Source organism: Nomascus leucogenys, chromosome 2, assembly GCF_006542625.1.
Source record: "Nomascus leucogenys isolate Asia chromosome 2, Asia_NLE_v1, whole genome shotgun sequence".
NCBI classification, from domain to species: domain Eukaryota; kingdom Metazoa; phylum Chordata; class Mammalia; order Primates; family Hylobatidae; genus Nomascus; species Nomascus leucogenys.
In genome coordinates this window covers 103,977,510-103,997,329 of record NC_044382.1, presented here as the reverse complement: position 1 = coordinate 103,997,329, position 19,820 = coordinate 103,977,510, and the positions used below count along the sequence as shown (strand labels likewise).

Here is a 19,820-nt window from a genome sequence, read left to right as displayed (position 1 = left end):
CTTTGACGGAAATCTTCCATTTGCCTCAGCTCCCAGCCCCTGGCAACTACTGTTCTATTCTCTGTTTATTTCTATGAGTTCTGGCAACTACTGTTCTATTCTTCATTTATTTCTAAAGAGATTTCACATATAAGTGAATTTGTGCAGTATTTAGCTTTCTGTACCTAGCTTATTTCACTTAGCATAATGCCCTCTAAGTTCACTCATGTTGTCACAAATGGCAAGATTTCCTTCTTTTGTAAGCTTGAATTATATATATATATGTATATACATAGATGACAGTTTATCCATTCATCTGTCAGGTGGTTTCCACATCTTGACTATTGTGAATAATGCTGCAGTGAACATACGGTGCAAATATCTCTTTGGCATACTGTTTTCACTTTATTTTCCAGAAGTGGGATTGCAGGATCATGTGATAGTTTTATTTTTAGTTTTTTTGAACAGCCTCCATATTGTTTTCCCTAATGGCTGTGCCAATTTACAGTCCCACATGCAGTGCATGAGGGTTCCCTTTTCTCTACATCCTCACCAACACCTGTTATCATTTGAGTTTTTATATATCTGTTGGCTATTTGTATATCTTCTTGGAAAAACGTCTATTCAGGTCCTTTGCCCATTTTTTAATCAGGTTATCTGCATTTTTGGCTATTGAGTTGTTGAGTTCCTTATATGTTTTTGAATACTAGTTCCCCATCAGATATATGGTTTGCAAATATTTTCTCCCATTTCATAGGTTCTTTCATTTTGCTAATTGTTTCCTTTGCTGTGCAGAAACTTTTTAATTTGATGTAATCTCACTTGTTTACTTTTGTTGCCTGTGCTTTTGGTGTTATATCCAAAAAGTCATTGTCAAAACTAATGTCAAGGGGCTTTTCTCCTATGTTTTCTAAGAGCAGGTGTTGATAATAGGAAGGAAACAACAGGAAATTTAAGGACAGCAGGACCCTTAACTATCCAAGACTGTTTAAATGGTGTTTATACTTAAAGTAAAAACTACCTAAGAATGTTTTAACATATGCCTCAAGTCTGTACCATGGATCTGGATTGCAGATTCTCCAGTGCTCAATCATCCTATATTTGTGAGAAGAGAAGTCTGACATTTCCCAAAGGATTAAGTAATATTGTTTGATAAGGAATAAAGTGCCATGTATATCGAGCTTCTTTAGGAGGATAGTTTTGTTTATCTTTTTGGATTTCTGTCAAAATAAATGCAAGGGGAGGGAGGCCTAGTGCTCCACTGGTTCCTTGAACAGAGGTGAATTTACTGTGAAACAATGGCTCTTAAGCTTCAGGGGCTCCTGCTTGCATGAGCTCTAGCCATGTATTTACAAGATCATTGTCAAATTTACAGAAGTAAGACATTTTAAACATAATTGATGAATACCACTGATTAAGACCACTGCCTCTTTTCACTCCCACTTCTCTTGATGTCAGGTGGTGCTGGAGTGGCTGTGGACAAAGAGGAGTTGGGGATACATTTGGATTACAGGGATATATTCATGTTGTTCACAGTCACTTCTGTGTGGAGTTACTACTAGCTGTCCTGATTAGCAGTGGCTTCCAGGAATATTCTTATAGACTTCTGTGCTAACTCACCTGGCATCAGGACAGTACATCAATAACAAACTGAAACATCATAAGCTTTAGACTCTGAGAAACCTGGGTCCACCTGCTCAATGAGCATAGTTCTTTGACTATCTAGAGTCTGTGCAAACCCGTGAACACCTCAATTTGGCATCCCAAGTAGAAGAGTGGTGATAGAGGATTCTTTGATCCTTTGATCTACTGCCCCACATGTTACTGTCCTGGCCAATGGCAATGAAAGATCTATTCTGGGAAAACTTTTGGCCTGATTTTACACTATTATTTGAACTACAATCTAATTTAGAACATTTTAGAACATTAATTAGTTTAGAACATTTAGAACAAGGAGAAAATATATGTTTTTTTCAGTTGCTGTGTATCCTCTCTGCTTTTGTAGCCATGTCTGCATAGCAAAAAGGGAGTGAGATGACTTGACTCTTAGTCTATAGTAATTCCTAATTTAACCCTCCCTACAATCATTTATTTAGTTCATTACAAAGAGTTATTCTTTCAGCCTATTATATTTGTTGTTGTTTTTATAAAATATTTTAGTAGAAACAAAAATATTATACAAAAATATAAAAGCTCTCATAAATCCTTAATGTAGAAAACAGAAGTTTTTTTAAAAAATAGAATCTACTAAGTTTGTTGTAAATTCTTACCTTTTTTGGCATACAGTATATGCATATTATGTTTAACTTAGTTAAAACATTTTTTGACAAAAGTGGATCATACCCATATTGCTTTTAAACTTGTCTTTTTCACCTAACAGTGTATCTTGGACATCTTTCTGTGTTCTTTTTAAAGGGCTGTCCAGCATTGGGTGGAGGGGGGAGTGGTCTGGTTAATACCATTTAGTCAATCAATTCCTTATATTTGGGTGTTTTCTGGTTTTGGTGTTTCTTTTCCTTTTTTTTTTTTTTTTTTACTATAACAAATGATGCTATAATGAGCATTCTTGTTCATATATCTTTGCAAACTTTGGGAGTTTTTTTCCCCCTGTAATATAAATTTCTAGCCACGGATTGCAGGATCAAAAGATATTTACATTTAAAAATGTTAACAGATGTTTTCGAATTGCCATCTAAATCATTGTACCAATTTATAGACACGCCAATAATGTATGAGAGTGCACTTTTTCTCCACCCTTGCCAGCCCAATATTATCAATCACTTTAATCTTTGCCAGTCTTGAAAATAGTACCTAAGGGTTTCTTTAATTTTTATTTATTTAACAGTAAAGTTGGACATCTTCTCATACCTTCATATTATTATATTCTTCTGTGGCTTGCCTGTTCATATCCTTTGCCCATTTTGAAAAAAAATTGATTATTTTCTTATTTACTTGTAAGAGTTATTTGGGATTACTTGGGATATTAGCCCTTTGTCTTAGCATGATACTTGGTTACAAAGGACACTTACTATTGCATTATTTTAATATTTATTACTTTTTCATTGGATACCATATCATCACTGGACATACTGCATTTTAAACTCTTACATGAAATTCTGCTATGAAAATTCCTTCAATTGTAGACTCAATGATGCTGCATGTGGGTTATTAATAGCAACAAAAGGAGATGTTTTATACATTTAAAAAAATTACAGAAGTGAGCATTAGTCAAAAATTAACTCAGAAGGTAAACTTGCTCTGTATTAGGGGAGGAAGTTGTCACTTTTCTTCCCTAAGCCAAGGTAGGAGCCTAAGTCGGAAGCAAAGCTCCCATTGCCAAGCTTACAAAAGTTCTGTGATTAGAAATTAGTCCTTGATACAGCAGAGTGCATATCCTGAATAGTTCGTTTTTATTTTTCATGAATTTACTGTTCAATATTAGGCTCTATATTCAATATTTATATCTAGAAAAGTTAGACTATTTTTTTTTTGAGACAGAGTTTCGCTCTTGTCGCCCAGACTGGAGTGAAATGGCATGATCTTGGCTCACTGCAACCTCTGCCTCCAGGGTTCAAAATTCTCCTGCCTCAGCCTCCTGAGTAGCTGGTATTACAGGTGCACGCCACCACACCTGGCTAATTTTTGTGTTATTAGTAGAGACGGGGTTTCACCATGTTGGCCAGGCTGGTCTCAAACTCCTGACCTCAGGTGATCCACCCACCTCAGCCTCCCAAAGTGCTGGGATTACAAGTGTGAGCCACCGCACCTGGCCGACAATTTTTAATTGTATAGGAAACTAGCATTTTTGAAGTACTTCTGAATTTAGCACCTAGGTCAAATTATGTTGGATAGGTTTCCATGGAAACTGTTGTATTCTCTTATTTTGCATGGTTTGGCTCTGAATTGCTTATAATTCTGGTACATATTGAGTACAAGGGAAACATTTTAAATATGCATAAGTTAGACTTGCTGCAAACATTGAGATTAGAAGTTGCAAACTGACCACTAGGTCATATCTGCTCCACAGGCATGTCTCACATAGTTTGAGAATTATTTTGAACTAGTTGCTAAAGCTTAAAAATGGAGGAATTTCTCTTGAAAAATGGAATTTTGGATAATAATGGATTATATATATATATATATATATATATGTTAGTCATGAACTGTCACTACATAGTAGCTATTATTTTTAGACAGAGTAAGGGCTCTCCAATTTGCCAGAACCCTTGTCATTCTTTAATGTATTACAGCTGGCCTACTTCACTCATGTACCTTATGTAGATTCCTCTTTCGTTATTTGTAGGTGTATATATATATATAAAGGCGGATATATAAAGAAATTTCTTAGTTTTTTCATTAATAAATTCAAGACGTCCAAAGCTTCTTTGCTTTATTATTTTTCTGGTACATTTGTCTCCTTAAAAGGAGACATTAGAAGCAGTAAACATCCCAAAGATAGTAACTTTCTTTTTCAGAACTTTTTCCAACAACTCACTCCATTGGCTGGTGAAAAAGAAGATGACTGAAAAGGTTTATACTTCCTGGAGTTCCACTATCTTGCGCTGTAATTTCTTTAGGTCTTTCTGTACTTTATATTTCTCTAAATCCATCTTTGTTTTCTGTATTTGTTGGAGGGAGCTGAGAGAGTCATGAATTGATTTAAATCCTGTAAGAGGGTAAAAGAATAGGTACACTTAAACAATGCATTAGAGCTTTTTTAAAAAAAGTTGCTAATCGGCAGTCCTGCCATAATTGATTATCATTTAATTCCAAGGGCATTAAATTCTATTAAGACCAGCCTAAAATTGTACATAATATATTTCATGTATGTCATGAAGATCCATTCACAATAGTGTTTCAACTTATATCTGGTTATCTGGTTTCATTGTGAAATTTAATTATTTTTCTCCTCCTCTCCCCAAATATATTGCATAATTCTATATTGTGAGAGAAATTTAAAATATTTTATTCTTTCTGAATGCTTTGAGAAGAGACTTGTGTGATTTTTTTTTTTTTAGTCTTGTTACCAAATTGAAGGTAAAGATCACAGATGAGATTTTAAAACTTCTCTGAAAGTAGCCTATTTGAGGGACTTAACAGCGGCACCCTGCTGCCCTCCTCCCTCCTGGCACTTTGTATCTCTCTTACGCAGGTCTAGTCACTCATGACCACAGACCTATCAAACCTCAAGGCCTTAGGGCACAACCCATTTGTTATTCACTGGGGCCTTCCACAGAGTCGTTTCTCAATACATTTTTATTAAAGGCATAAAGCAGCAAACCATTAATTTGAATTTCCCCCTTTCTAGAACTCCTCCTTGTTAGTAAAATGAAAGAACTTGCAGATGGTAAATTCCTTTTCGGTTCACCCTGAAGTTTTACTAATGGAATAAGTAAAATTAAACCTCTGATAGTTAAACAGAAAGCAGAGCCTTTAAAAGAAGGGCCAGTTAACTTTGGGACATGATTCCTGGCCAGATAATTCATTATTTTGATATGACGGTGGGAGGGGTGTATTGTGAAGGTTGAATTTCCAGGCAGCAAATTCTACTTGTATGCCAGGAACATCTGGCAGACTGAGACCATCATGTCCTCCCAAGGCACCTCCAAGGTATCTCTATACAGGACCAAATTTGGTAGAATTTACACATGAATTTTTCTGAGATCTAGAAGACAAAAGAAAAAAAAAAATTACTTGGGACTTTCTCTAGTAAAGAAACTCTTCTGAGTCCTGGTAATTCCCTCAGAATTATGACTCAAGGCAGATGGCTGCTCCACAGCACCTATCCCATGTGCTTCCCTTTGAGAAATTAGACGAGCCTTTCAAATTAATCCTCTTTGATGTTAGCTCAGCTTGACACTGCTGCCATTAGCCTCTTTAAAAGAAAAGCAGTCATTATACTGGACTCTGCTAATTCATCCCTCTTTCTCACTTCTAAATGTCAGGTCTCCAGTCTGACATCTGTCCAAGCTCATTACTTGTAGTTCAATGAGAAGGGCATTTGATTTAGGCTCTTAATTTCATAACATACCCACAAGTCACGTCTTGGGTATGTCCAAGGATTTTCCAAGTCTGACAATTCCATGAATTAGTAAAAATTCCATGATCTTAGTAAAAAAAAAAAAAAAAAAAAAAAAAAACAAAACTCACACCAATGGCAGGCCTGTGACATTGCCAAGTGTAAGTGAAGAAAGTTAATTTATTTATATGCCTTCCAGTATAATACTCATATTCTATAGGATATTTAGAAAAGTGGATTAAATACATAACGATGTCACTAATGACAAGATTGATCCCTGGCCATTAGCTCAAAGTGGGAGACTGAGGGATTGAACAGGAAAGGACAGATATTCTTTACTTAATAAAAGGTATCTGCTCACCTGATTGATATTCATTCTGCATTGTCTCTAATTCACCCCAGATCTGCTTTTCCATTTGTTCCATCTTTTTGGACAATTTATTTTCTGTATGCTTTACTTTACTTAGTTGTGTTTCCTGTTTCTGTGTGTTAATGAAATTCTCTACTTTGCTTGAAAGCTGCAGCAGTTTTTCTTCCATTTTATTTTCAGACTTTTCCTGTAAAAGAGATTATGGGATAAAACTTCAGAAACGTACATGGATTTATCTTTCAGCTTAGAGAAAATATTTTTAACATTCATTTTTCTATGTTAAGCATGAAAATTCAAACCAAGTTCCTTTGTATCTAAAACTGTGTTCATAAGTATAAGAGTTAATCCCTTTGGCCCTGTTCCTTTGTAGTTTCTGGAATTCAACATGTTATGGGATAAAAGAAAAGGTCTGTAGCGTGGCCCAAATGCCTTGAGAATTTGGCGTTTAAGTCTAATATTCAAAAACATTTTAGATACTGCTTTTCCTGAGTTTCTTGGACATATTCCCTCAAATTTCATACCTCCATGTGGACAGACTTCAGCTAGAATAGTGACTCGCCATTCCAGTCGTTTATTAAAATCACCTGGACCATACCCCAGCCCCAGGAATTCTGATTTAATTGGTCTGTGATGGCGCTCAAGCACTGATAGGATTTAAGCACTCTCCAGGTGATTCTAATGTGCAACCAAGGTAGGGACTGCAGAGGCAGCCTTAGGAGAATCAGCTGCTTTTCTCCTCACTTCTCTACAGGGAATCTGGGAGCAGGAACCGGGCATGGCAGGTATGACCCCTTTGGTTCTCCTCTCTTTGGCCCCATTTGCCTCAGGAATAAGAGTTGGTGGATTCCAGTCTCTGTGTTCCTTATGGTGGGAGGTTTCTGCCTGCACAATGACCCCACGGTTACCTAGTGCTGCCTATAACTGGTAAAGGAATCTGCCTAATTCAGGAGTGAAGAGCTAGCAGCCCCACTTGGCAGCTGTGATCTTACCACACATACTTCGATAGCCTTTCCAGTGATAAAGCTTTGTGTTTATCTCCAACTCTTGGACTCCTTTGTAACTCTATTAGCTGTTTACAAACTCAGGTTGGAGCTGGGGACATTATTTCCTGAGCTGCCTCTGCCTAAAGTCTCTCTACCTAAGTTCTCAAAACATCTTAGTCACCTGCAGGACTGGCAGCCACTGACCACAGTGATGGCGCTGTGCTGCCCTTCCCATTGGGTAAGATGTGCTGGTTGCAGTGGGAGAGGGGACCCCTGAAATAAGTATATTTCTCATATACCTTGGTAGCCTTGCCCCAAAGCTTGGGGCTGTCTTTACATAGTCTGATCTGAAAAAAGAGTTTTGAAAACCTTTAATCTACTAACAGATCTCCAGAAAATCAAATGACTTGTCTGCACATCACCCAGGGAGTGTGCCTTTAACCACTGATTCCCAGGGGTGGCCCCCAGAGAGTCAGACTCCCTGGGTCTGGGGTGGCAATCTATTTTTTTAAAAAAAACCTCTTCAGATTCTTTTGGTACAGGTAGAGCACACTCTGAGAAACACAGGTTTGCAGAGTTGGGGAGTAGCAAACAGGACCAGAAGACAGGCCTCTGGACTCCTATTGTGCTTAAAAAAAAAGTTACTGAAGCAGTGAAGATTACCGTAAATGTTGAAGTGCAAATTCCCAGACCTTTACTCACTGCTAACAAGGACCATGCAGGTGTTTACCTCACAAAATAACAGAACTCCTCACCAGTTTCTCCTGTAGCACCTTCAGACATTCATTTATATGGCCCAGGTGGTCTTTTCTATATTTGAGAAATTGGTTTTCTGTCCATTTTTTATTATTCTCGACTTCTTCATACAGATTACTTGAAAGTGAATGAAATCTAAGGGAAAAATGTTTTGTTTCATTTTAATAAGTGAATTTAAACATAAAAAATTAGTATTGAAAAACTCTGCAGTTTTTTGAGGTGATGAGACTCAATGTGCCTAGCCAAGTATTCATGGGGTGATGTGGGAGGTGCCAGAGGCAAGGTAAGTACACTTTGGGTTCCCATCCTGAGCTTGAGTTCAGTCCAGCTACTGTTAACACCCCCTCTACATGCCCTAAAATACATACACACAGTGACAGGAGCACTGCCAGCTAGGAGCTAACCACAGCCACACTGAAACGTAGTGTTATCCATGCAGAATTCCTCTCATGGCCTCGGGCTCACTGGTTGTGTGTGGAGGAAATACTTTGATAAGTTCCCTTGGGGTGGGGATTATTACTCATGCTAGGAGTTGTCTGTCAAAGGCCAGATAGTAAATATTTCAGGCGTCGTGGGCCATATAGTCTCTGTTGCAACCACTCAATGCTCCACTGCAGTGGGAAAGCAGCCACAGATAATATGTAAAGAAATGAGTATGGTTATAGTCTAATCAAACTTTATGTAATATTCACGTCATGAAATAGAACTCTTTAATCATTAGAATGCATAGAAACCATTCTTAGCTGTGGGTAAATGTGGCTAAGGGTGATAGTTTGCTGACTCCTGCTAAGTGCCAGTATGTGGCTGGGAGACGAGCAGGGGCAGAGAGGACCTGCATTGTCTAGCAGAGGAGAGAAAGGTCAGAGGCAGGAGAGTGGAGGGGAAAAGCCCGCAGAGAACCTAGGGAATGCACCAAGGGGGATTTTAGTTTGCCTTTGTCTCAGGCAAAATCTTCCATAAAGTCCCCATTGCTACCAATGAGTCTGTGTGAGTGGATTTTTTTTTTAGGGGGCGTTTAAAGAGGCCCTGAATTACTCATATGGGGCAAAAGCAGAAGTAATAGAGGTACAGGAAGGTACCTATGGGACCTATCAAGATGATGCACCATAGAAGTATTAAATAACAGAGAATGAAGGATTTTTAAAAATGGAAGTGGATAAAAGGGTTGGAATCATATATCATCAGTTGAGAAGTCACTGTAGAGTGGCCAAGGGTTTGAGGAGAGAGGGGAATCCAATCTGAATTAAATGAGATATGGGACTGGGAAGAGGTAGGATGAGGGATGGGGACTTGTGAGTGGTTTCTGTGTGTGTTTTCTGCATGTGACTTGCTCATGATAAGATGTTGGCTTCAAATTCCCTTTTAGAATAGGTAAAACTGTTAGACTGGCAAGAACAATGTTTGTTATTGAAAATATTCAGACTGTCTTACAATGTATGGTACAGACAGTTAAAGTAATAATTGCTCTGATGTTTTCAGACAAAATTGTATGCATATAATTTAGTTTGTGATGTTTATCATTGGAAATTAATTGATTAAGTCATGCTGGACATACACTCCATGTATATGCCTCTGTTGCTCTTTGGAAAAAGTGTTTGGGCTAATTATTAGAAAATACAAGTTCTGTGAAATCATTATTTTTAGGCTAATAGCTTTCAACTGGGGGCAATTACTCCCTCCCACCTTCTTGCCCCGGGAGACATTTGGTAACACCTGGAGACAATTTTGGTTGTCACAACTGAGAGGTGTTACTGGCATCTAGTGGGTAGACACTAGAGATGCTGCTAAACATCTTACAATGCATAGGAGAGACCCACAACAAAGAATGATCCAGCCAAACACCAATAGTGCCAACGTTGAGGAAACCTGACTTAGATGATGAAACCAAGGAATGGGAAATGTAAGTTAATTTTCCAATAGTCATATTAGTTACAGTCAAATAGCTAAATTCTGATCTTCGTCCTCTGAATTCTCTCATTATTTTTGACACAGAGTGATATTTTTCACATAGATGTGAGGCATATCTTGATTGACTGTTGAGTACCTCAACACTGAAGAAGATGGAGTTGGTTTCTGTTCGTGTTCTTAGTCTAATCATGATTCCCAATCACCTGTGCTATTGGTTAACAGCTGTTAACCAATTTGTCTGAACTGGATCTCAGACAAATAAGCCCACCCACTGGATATGCAGACTCCCTCATTTTAGCCAATTGTTTTCTCTATCTGGAATACTCTTCCTCAGAATATCCATTGGCTCCTGCCCTAATTTCATTCAGATTTACATTCATACACCACCTTAAAAAATAGAAGTCTTTCTCCTTATTTGAAACTTCCTATTCTCTTACCCTACTTAATTTTTCTCCAAAATTCTCATCACCATCTGACGCACACTAATTTGTGTTCCATCTCCTCCACTAAAACTTAAGCTCCATGAAAGCAAGAATTTTGCATTGTTCATGGCTGAGAACAATGCCTGGAATATAGTAAGTGCTCAATAAATAGTTGGCTAAATGAACATTCTTTCTCATTAAGTATCTTTTATTAGCATTGCTGACAAACAACAAATCATAGATTTGTCAAGCTATTTAGAAATCTAATCTGCTTTGGTTTTCATCTTCCTTTCCCTGTCTCTGATGGAAGTATTAATTAATAGTCATAGTTAATGGGGCCAGTAAATCCCCAGATAATCAAGAGATAGCTTTACAATTGAGAATCCAGCCTTCAGTGCTCACCTTTACTGTATAACAAATAAATGAGAGCATTTACTCTTTTATCACTAATACAATATTAACATCCCTCTGAAAACCAAGGAAACATTAAGTATGCCCATGTAATATCTCTGGAAGGGCATATTGGTAATTGAAATTATGAAATTAAAGCCATAAAGAATGAATTACTACTTATCCTTTTACTACAAGATTTGCTTGCAGTTGGGGATTAATTTTCCTAGTAACACTCAGAAGTTGGACTCTGTTGGTAGTTTATTAAAATTTGAAAGCATTTTTGAAACAGCAATCTCCTTGAAAGATGAAAAGAATAAGTTAAATAAAAGTTTGTATAACTCTTTTTCTTTGCATAAGCTTTTTCCAGACATAATGGACATGATTTGCCATAATAATTACAGAACTTACAGTAAAAATCTCAGCAGTATGAATCTATCTTAGATTACATTCACATTTTAGATCCCAAATCTTCTATTTCAATAGGTGTAAGAGCATTTCTATTAGGTGTATATAGATAGGTGATGAGATAGAGCTTTTTCTTTGCTTTTCCTCAAAACACAAAAGTCAGACATTTAAATTATAGCTAGAGACCTCACTAGGATGATGAGGGCTATTGGTTGTTTTTATATTTTTAAGTGTTTATGCTGATTTAATCAAATTAAAGTATATACCGAGAGCAATTATAAGGGAGAAAGTTACAAAAGAGTGAAGGAAAGCTGAGTGAAGATCTATAGACATAGCAGAGCACAAGGCAGAGAGCTGCAGTGAGGGATTAGTGGTGAAGGCAGCCAGGGTCTGCCTTCCTTGGTCATGGATGACATACAGAAATGAGGATGTAGCTCTATCCCAGGCCAGTTTAGCCAGTACACTTATGTCCCAAAACCAATGTCTTGTGTTAAAAAAAAATCTATTGAATGAACTTTTCCAAGATTTTGAATTCTTGGAAACTATTACTGCTAGCAGGCTCTCAAGAACTTAGATAGGGCTTTGACCAAGTGTGAATGTAAAAAGAATTAGTGGCCTTTCATTTGCTGATAAACAGAAGATATTTTTCATTTTTGTAATCGTATTTGAAAAAGAGCTTAAGACAGACCATATGCTGTTATTTCTTTGGAGATTGAGTCTAAGATTCTAAGTTTCACATTAGAAACCAAAAATTATTTCCAAGAAATACTGTTTTTCTACTAACTTTACACCTAGAGGTAGAACTCTCAAACTAATTTCTTCTTAATGTTATGTGATTTCTAATTAGTGACACTAAAAATCAATTCTGCCTCCACTCTGATAGAAAGACTTTTGTTTCTTGGATATTCCAAATTGTTCAAATCCCAATACATTCGCAGCCTGTTTCCCAGCCATCCAAGTCAATGTGGTCTTTCCCTTTTAAAAATTTCTGTGGTAGAATTAGTTTTCAATAGACAGAATTGTGAGATGGAAACATCATGAATTGATCAAAACAATTTGAGCTTTAGAGTCAGACACTTTCTAGCTGTGTGATTTTGGGCAAATTAATCTCCAAGATTTTATATGTCCTAATCTTTAAGATAGGGATAAATAAGACCCACCCTGCAGAGCTGGGTGCATTGAGTATCTTCAGTGCTAGTGGTTGGTAGGCATTCATAAATGACAATTACTATATTTATTATTTCTGCCTATTGATATATCATCTCATTTAACATTGTCTTAACTTTTACTTTTCCTGTGTTTAGCTTTTCACTTATGTTTTTTCCTCCCAACTGTAAGTGGCAAGGATTATGTTTGGATATTCTGAAACACAGTTTACATAATATAGGTGCTCAAAAATCATTCATTCATTCATTGGCTTCTACTTCTGTTTCAATGTGTTGGGTGCTAAAGATACAAAGGTGAATGCAACATATCTCTGTACTGGGTAATTATTAACTTTCTACTGCGGTAGTGTTTTCAAAGTTGGATGATATTATTTGAGTCTATGCATTTGCTTCATTGACCAAACACTTTTTCTTTTCTTATAAATCACTGTCTACTAAACAAGCGTCAGCAGTAAGAGCTATCTAGGGAGTGACTGGTAAGTGCTGCCCCTGCCAAACCCTTGTTAAAAGACAGCTTTATTTCCTGATGGACAAGACTCTTGCTGTGTAAGAACTAAGTAGTAGGCTTAGGACATTACTTAGCAGAAGATCAGAGGATGATCCTTCTGAGGAGGCGGTACAGTGGTGGGGTTCAATGCATGTCTTCGCCGGATCTAGTGATCAGTGCCAAAATCCCAGCAATTCACTAGAAAACTGTCAGAAAACATTGTAGCTTTTAAGTTCAATATGAGGTTAGTTGACCATTAAACTTGAATTTGTAAACGTAAATGGGAAGATTGCCTATTTAGCCTTTTTTTTTTAATTTGCAGACATAGTTTTATTTATTTATATTTATTTATTTATTTATTTATTTAGATACAGAGTCTCACTCTGTCAGCAGGCTGGAGGGCAGTGGCACGATCTCTGCTCACTGCAACCTTCACCTTCCGGGTTCAAGCTATTCTCCTGCCTCAGCCTCCCGAGTAGCTGGGACTACAGGCGCCTGCCACTGCGCCCGGCTAATTTTTGTATTTTTAGTAGAGGCGGGGTTTCACTATGTTGGCCAGGATGGTCTCCATCTCTTGACCTCGTGATCTGCCCGCCTTGGCCTCCCAAAGTGCTGGAATTACAGGGGTGAGCCATCGTGCCCAGCCAGATGCATAGTTTTAATTTTGAAAAATGCGCATGTAAAGTTTGAGGTTCCTCGGCTGCTGTTTCTGGTGCTCGGCCGTCAGGAATGGTGGCTATGGAAGCCGAGGCTCTTTGTATGTTTTAGCCGCTGGTATCATTTTGACAACCTGTCTTGACAGGTTTTAATTGTATCTTGGCAAGTGAGGTGACATGAAAGCCATCGTCTCTGGTTTCAATTTACTAATGAGGATGGTGGTGGAGATGGAATTACCATGGTGTTTTGAAGGCATTTGCTCCTGGATTCCCTGCCAAGACACCTGCGAGTAGGTGTGGCACAGGGAAACTTTTTGAGTATTGCTCTTCTCTTCTCTTCTCTCCCACATTTTCCATGATTGACATCTGGTAACCACAGAGGTATCCTGAGTGAAGGTGGCCCCGGCCTGCAGCAGCTCTGCTCTTCCTTTTCCCCTACTTTCCTAAACTTTATTAAAGAAAAAAGCACTAGAACATAGTCACTTTTCTGGGATTCCTCCCCCTAAAATGTGACGTTTGATTTCCAAACATGCCAGAAGTGTACATGGTTCCCAGTTGTACTAAATAGGTGAGAAGCTGAAGTCCTAAAGTGTTCATCTTCCAACTTTTCCCAGTCTGTGGTCTGTCCTTGGATCAGTAATAATTGTCTGAACAGCTACTATGGCTTCATTAATTTTTGTCTGTAGCTCTCTGAGCTCTTCTATATGCAGGAATTGCAGAATTTGAGCAGCTTCATTAAGAACCGCATCTCTGCATCAAAATCAATAATATTTTGTCTAAAGCAATAGGCAAACCCTCTGTTTGATTTGCCTTAGCAACTGCACCCTGTCAGGTGCTCCTGTGCCAAAATTCGAATTGCCTTAGGCATTACCAGGTAATCGTCATGACACTGAATCTGAAGCAGGTTAGCCTTCACACCAGCCTTAACATCGAGATTATTTACGTCCAAATTTATCAATGGTTGTGCATTTTTAGTTGCATTCTCAGCAGTTTTTGCATAATCGGGTACTAAGTCCTTGTATTTTTCAGCATTATCTCCATATTCAAGCCTAACAGCTAAACCAAGAAGCCAGTCAATAGCTTCTTGTTGATCTTGAATCTTGAAAGGACAGTCAACATCTCTGAGACACTTTTCAAAGAACTTGTGCCAGTCACTGCTGTGGATGTTTCTTAAATTAGCTGTCTTCAATCTTGTAGTGTCTAATTTTCTGGTCTTCAAGCCAAACAAAGGTTAACCTTAACCTTTGTTAAAAGACTTTTGTAGAGAACAGGTCTTGCTCTGTCATCCAGGCTGGCATGCAGTGGCGCAATGATAGCTCATTGTAACCCGAACTCCTGGGTTCAAGCGATCCTGCTTGCCTCAGCCTCATGGGTAGCTGGCACTACAGGTGTGTGCCATGGTGCCTGACTAAACTTAACCTTTAACATTATTAAAACACTTTTATTTAAAGTTAATCTCTTTATTCAGAGAAAGTTCTTTCTTTTAAAAAAAAGCAAATTCTATACAGTATCTACTTTATTTTTAAATTTATATGTACCTCAAAATCCTAACATTAGCAGCAATTTACTTTTTTTTAAAGTAGTGGAACTACTTATTTTTGTTCAAAGTTAACCTTGTTAAAAACTAAATTCAATATACTAGATTGAAACAGAAGTCCTCTGATTGAAAAAAAAAAATAACCCTGTCTTTCTTTCTCTTTGAGCAAAATACATTTTCAATACATATCTCAGTCAAATGGTTAATATCTCTAATGTGAAAGAATCCTACAAATTGATAAGAAAACGACAAAAATCCCAATACAAAATTTGATAAATAAGAATGGGCAATTCACAGAAAATTCAAATGGTAAAAGGGAATGCAAATTAAAACAGATGCTTTTTTCATCCTTTGGCCAGTATTAAAAAGAGAACACATTCATCGTTGGTTAAAATGTAGAGAAAGGTCTTCTCATACATTGCTGGTGGAAGTATAAAACCCTACAACATTTTAAAAAAGAAATTTATAAAATAAAAAAAATATATATATATATGTATATACTCTTTAACCTAGCAAGCTTGCCTATAGAAATAAAAGTGCCAGTATTTAAGGATATCTAAGGATATACACATAATACTTTTTTTGGTTTTTGTGGTAGTCCTAAACTAGAAATAATCCATTCAGCAATAAGATAAATGGTTGAATTAATTATGGCACATATATAAGTTAAAAGATTGTACAGCTATAAAAAATTTAGAATATTTACTGATCTGGAGAGATATCCAGGATGTACTAGAAAGATCAAATAATTGAGTAATATGTATAGAAATTATTTTTAAAACCCATGCTTCCTCTATACATATAATATATACATATCCTTTCTCTGTTATATGCTTATATTAACAAGGAGGAAATTGAGGATGGCTACATCCCTGGTGTTAATATTGATTACAACAGAAGGCTGAGATGATGACCTCTTTTTTCACTGTTGTTGGTTTTTGTTTTTTTTTTACAACTAGTGCATATTTTTAATTTTTAAAATTGGAGAAAATTTAAATATAAAAGTCAGTTGGGTAACTAAATGAATTATTAGAATTATTTGCCTGGAGAAAAGCATGGTTTATAGATTCACTGCCACCTACTGTAATACTACTGAAATGTTAAGACTTCATTATTTAAAGTGAGAAAAAGAGTCAAGTTTACATTGTTATAAAAGTGTCCAGATTCAGATTTAACTACTCAGATGACTTTCCATAAGCCAAATTCCCACAATACCAAAGACAGAAAAAATAAGCATCATCAGTAATGCAGCAGTTAGCCCTGGATCTCAAACATTTCCTTTTTCTCTCTTTTCCACTTGTTAATATACCTCATCCCTTTAAGTCAGCCTTCTATTTCAGTTTATAAATCCCATCCCTTCCCTATACAATCAATTCTTAATCTGTATATCTAGAAACAGATTACTTTTCTACTTTTCCTTTGGACAGTTTTCTTTGTCTGAATTCCAAGCTAAAGGTATTAGATCTAGTATCACACAGCTATTCACTGAACACCCTCATTGTGCTAGAATTTAAGAAAGTAGAAATGCTTTCTTAGAGTATGAAGAACATGAGTATTTTCTGTTTACTCGACAACTACTTCTCCAAGTTTTAGTGAGGACAATTGTTTTACATCAACTTGTAAGACACACATATTTTGCATTTTAACATCTCCAAAATCAAGAAATAGCTTAAAATGATGATATGCTATGGTTTAATTGTTAGCTTCATGTCTTACAGGTACAAAATTATAATGGTGCATGTTATATTCAATGGCACTTAGATTTAATAAAATACAGTAGAGACGGGAAAAAATGGAGAAAGTAGAGTATTATCAGGATACTGGATTTGATCAAGGCATTAAACCCAAATGGTGTGAGACATAGAGGAAAAAGAATAAGAGCATAAGGGACAGTATCCAAGTAACTAGAATTTCCCTCTGCCTGCACCATGACCCTGGGAAATGATGATCATTTAAAAAAAAAAAAAAAAAAAAGGGAGATTTGATAATAAGGAAGCCAGTAATTTGAACATTTGTGGAGCCGTCTCCTTTACTGCTTTCTCCATTGAGTGGAGGAAAATTCAGTTTAAGATGGGGTAGAGACCAATCTTAAAAAGAAATAATGTAGGCCAGGCGCAGTGGCTCACGCCTGTAATCCCAGCACTTTGGGAGGCTGAGGCGGGCAGATCACCTGAGGTCAGGAGTTTGAGACCAGCCGCAACATGGAGAAACCCCGTCTCTACTAAAAATACAAAATTAGCCGGGTGTCGTGGTACATGCCTGTAATCCCAGCTACTCAGGAGGCTGAGGCAGGAGAATGGCGTGAACCCGGGAGGCGGAGCTTGCAGTGAGCAGAGATCGCGCCACTGCACTCCAGCCTGGGCAACAGAGCGAGACTGTGTCTCAAAATAATAATAATAATAAAATAATAATAATAATGTAAAGGAGTAAATAGAGGATGTTAGGAAGAATCTTAAAGGAAAAGCTTGTGTATCAAAATCGTTTTTAAAAATATTTGATAATCTTGAGGAATGAAATTATTTTCCATAGTGCTTTACATTGAGACATTTTAATACACAATTGATAATAAGTAAAAATTACAGGAAGGGTAAAAATGATTGTGTCAATTCAGTTGAGATATTGTGCAGTCAGTGAATGACAAGATTAATCTTTATAACTCTTCTTTTATTATAAATATTGTATAAGTTACTTTAGTGTAGAATATTCTCTGTGTTAGTTCACTGCTTTATTTCTTGGCCAGGTTCAAATTCCTGGGATAGGTTTTTATTTCATGCCAATGCTTTCATTAGGCAAAACTCTTTGGAATGCACTTAACAGAATTAAAAATCTTCTATTCACTTACTTGAATTCCAAAAGGTTCATTTCGTGGCGATAATCCCCCTGGACCATCTTTAAATTTGAGGTTTGCTCAGAACTGGCAGTTTCTATCTTTCCTAAGAGCTGCATCACCTAGTCAAAGTACAAGAGGGTTTGTGCATATGAACAAAACCACCAGCATTCACATCAATATACTTTATTCCTTTAAGGAGCTGGGAAACAGATTAACATACTTTTTTCCTTTAAGGAGCTGGGAAACAGACTTGAACCTAAAGCATGATTGTACTTGAAAATGCCTTGTGTTCAAATGAGTATTATAGTTACACTATCTTCAAAGAAAGAATAATAGGGAGTGTTCCATTCTGTTGTCTAGAATATTCTTTTTGATCATAGGCCATCTAATGATATAATAAAAACATGCTATTTCCATTAGTTTGTTTATTAGTCTGTTAATTTGATTATATTTCTACTTCTCTATTGTCTCCAGTTACAATACAAGATATGGTATGCTATTACCACCATATCCTCAGCGCACATTAGGTGATCAATGGTAAATGCTCAACAAATACTTATTGAATAAATGTTTAAATGCACAATCAGGCTCTGAGGGAAACACACATGACTGGCCCAAGATTTCCAGAAAGTATTCTGACACGAGCACAAGTGAATCCCAAATGAAATGACTTAGGGCATTTAAGGATAAGAAAAAAACAAATTCCAGTTTTAGAATTTAAGATTAGAGCAACTTTCAAATTGCCAGAAACATTGAGAAAATTCCTTTATGTAAAAGAACCGGATTAAAAAATAGATGCATAATTGCAACCCATAATCATGCCTAAACTAGTCACTTCTAAGGAGAATGAAACTACATGATTGGCTTTGGTCAAACAGAATTCAGCTCCTAATAAAGATGGTCATATGGAGGAGAGTGGACATTTAATAAAATGAGTTCTTATGAAAGAAAGGGGGGAGTAATGGAAGGATTTGAATAGGTAAGTGTTGGGTGGGCAACCATCAGCACTTGAGTGGCTATTTACAGGAGAAAGATAAACTTAAAGCAGGCTAAAGATGGAAATGTTTGAAATAAAATAATAGGCAATTTATTATAATAATAAGCAATTATAGGTAAAGGCAAAGGAAAATAAAGCAGCAGAGCAATATTAATGTTAGGTAAAATATCACTTAAAGCAAAACACGTTTAAAATGGGACAAAGATGGTCATCTTTATAGATGAAGAGTAAAACTCGTTGTGAAAATAGAAAGCTGTGAATATTTATATATTGAGCAAAAAAGCAACAGCTTTTCAGGATAAACAGAGACAATACATTAATGATTTTAAATGACTTTTCTTGACTCTTTACTGGTCATGTAAGTAAAATATAAATAATGATACAGGAAAATGTATAAACTATAAATGTATTTAATAGATTTATATACCAAACCATGTAACTTGGAAACAGCATTCATTTTTTCCCAGTGCCCACTAAGCATCTGCAACAACTAAGCACATATGCAACATTAAGAAAATCTCAAATTATTCCAAGAAGCAGGAAAAGCACAGGCCATGACTCTACACTGTGTTAAAACTAGAAGTTAATAAGGAAGCATAAAGGAACAAAAACCCAGTCACCTGAGTAAAAAAAAAAAAAGCAACAAAAAACCCACTCTTGATTTTAGTGTTTCACACGAAAATGTGCCTCTCAGATGTCCTACTGCAAGGAGCATAATTGGCCAAGGGCTGTGACTACTGTGCTCAAAATCCATCACGAGTGTCCAGACCACGCTTTCTACAGGCTGCTCCTAGCCAATGTCTGAGTAGTCCTTTGATGGGTGACTTCTGTTCAAGGAACAAAAGAACTTACTGAAATAATCTTAGAATGGCACTGCAATCCTAAAGCCTTCTTTCTCCATCTTTTTCACAG

At 36.7% G+C, this 19,820-nt stretch overlaps 1 protein-coding gene and 1 pseudogene across 1 annotated transcript in view; both read right to left on the bottom strand.

The window, feature by feature from the left end:
- Window positions 1-4,511: 4,511 nt before the first annotated feature.
- FAM81B (family with sequence similarity 81 member B) overlaps window positions 4,512-19,820 on the bottom strand; it is a 57,672-nt gene continuing 42,363 nt past the window's right edge. The window contains 4 exon segments of the mRNA XM_003261623.3: window positions 4,512-4,645; window positions 6,360-6,555; window positions 8,107-8,242; window positions 17,924-18,030. Coding sequence (XP_003261671.2) covers window positions 4,512-4,645; window positions 6,360-6,555; window positions 8,107-8,242; window positions 17,924-18,030 — 573 coding nt within the window.
- LOC105739380 lies at window positions 14,138-16,713 on the bottom strand (annotated as a pseudogene).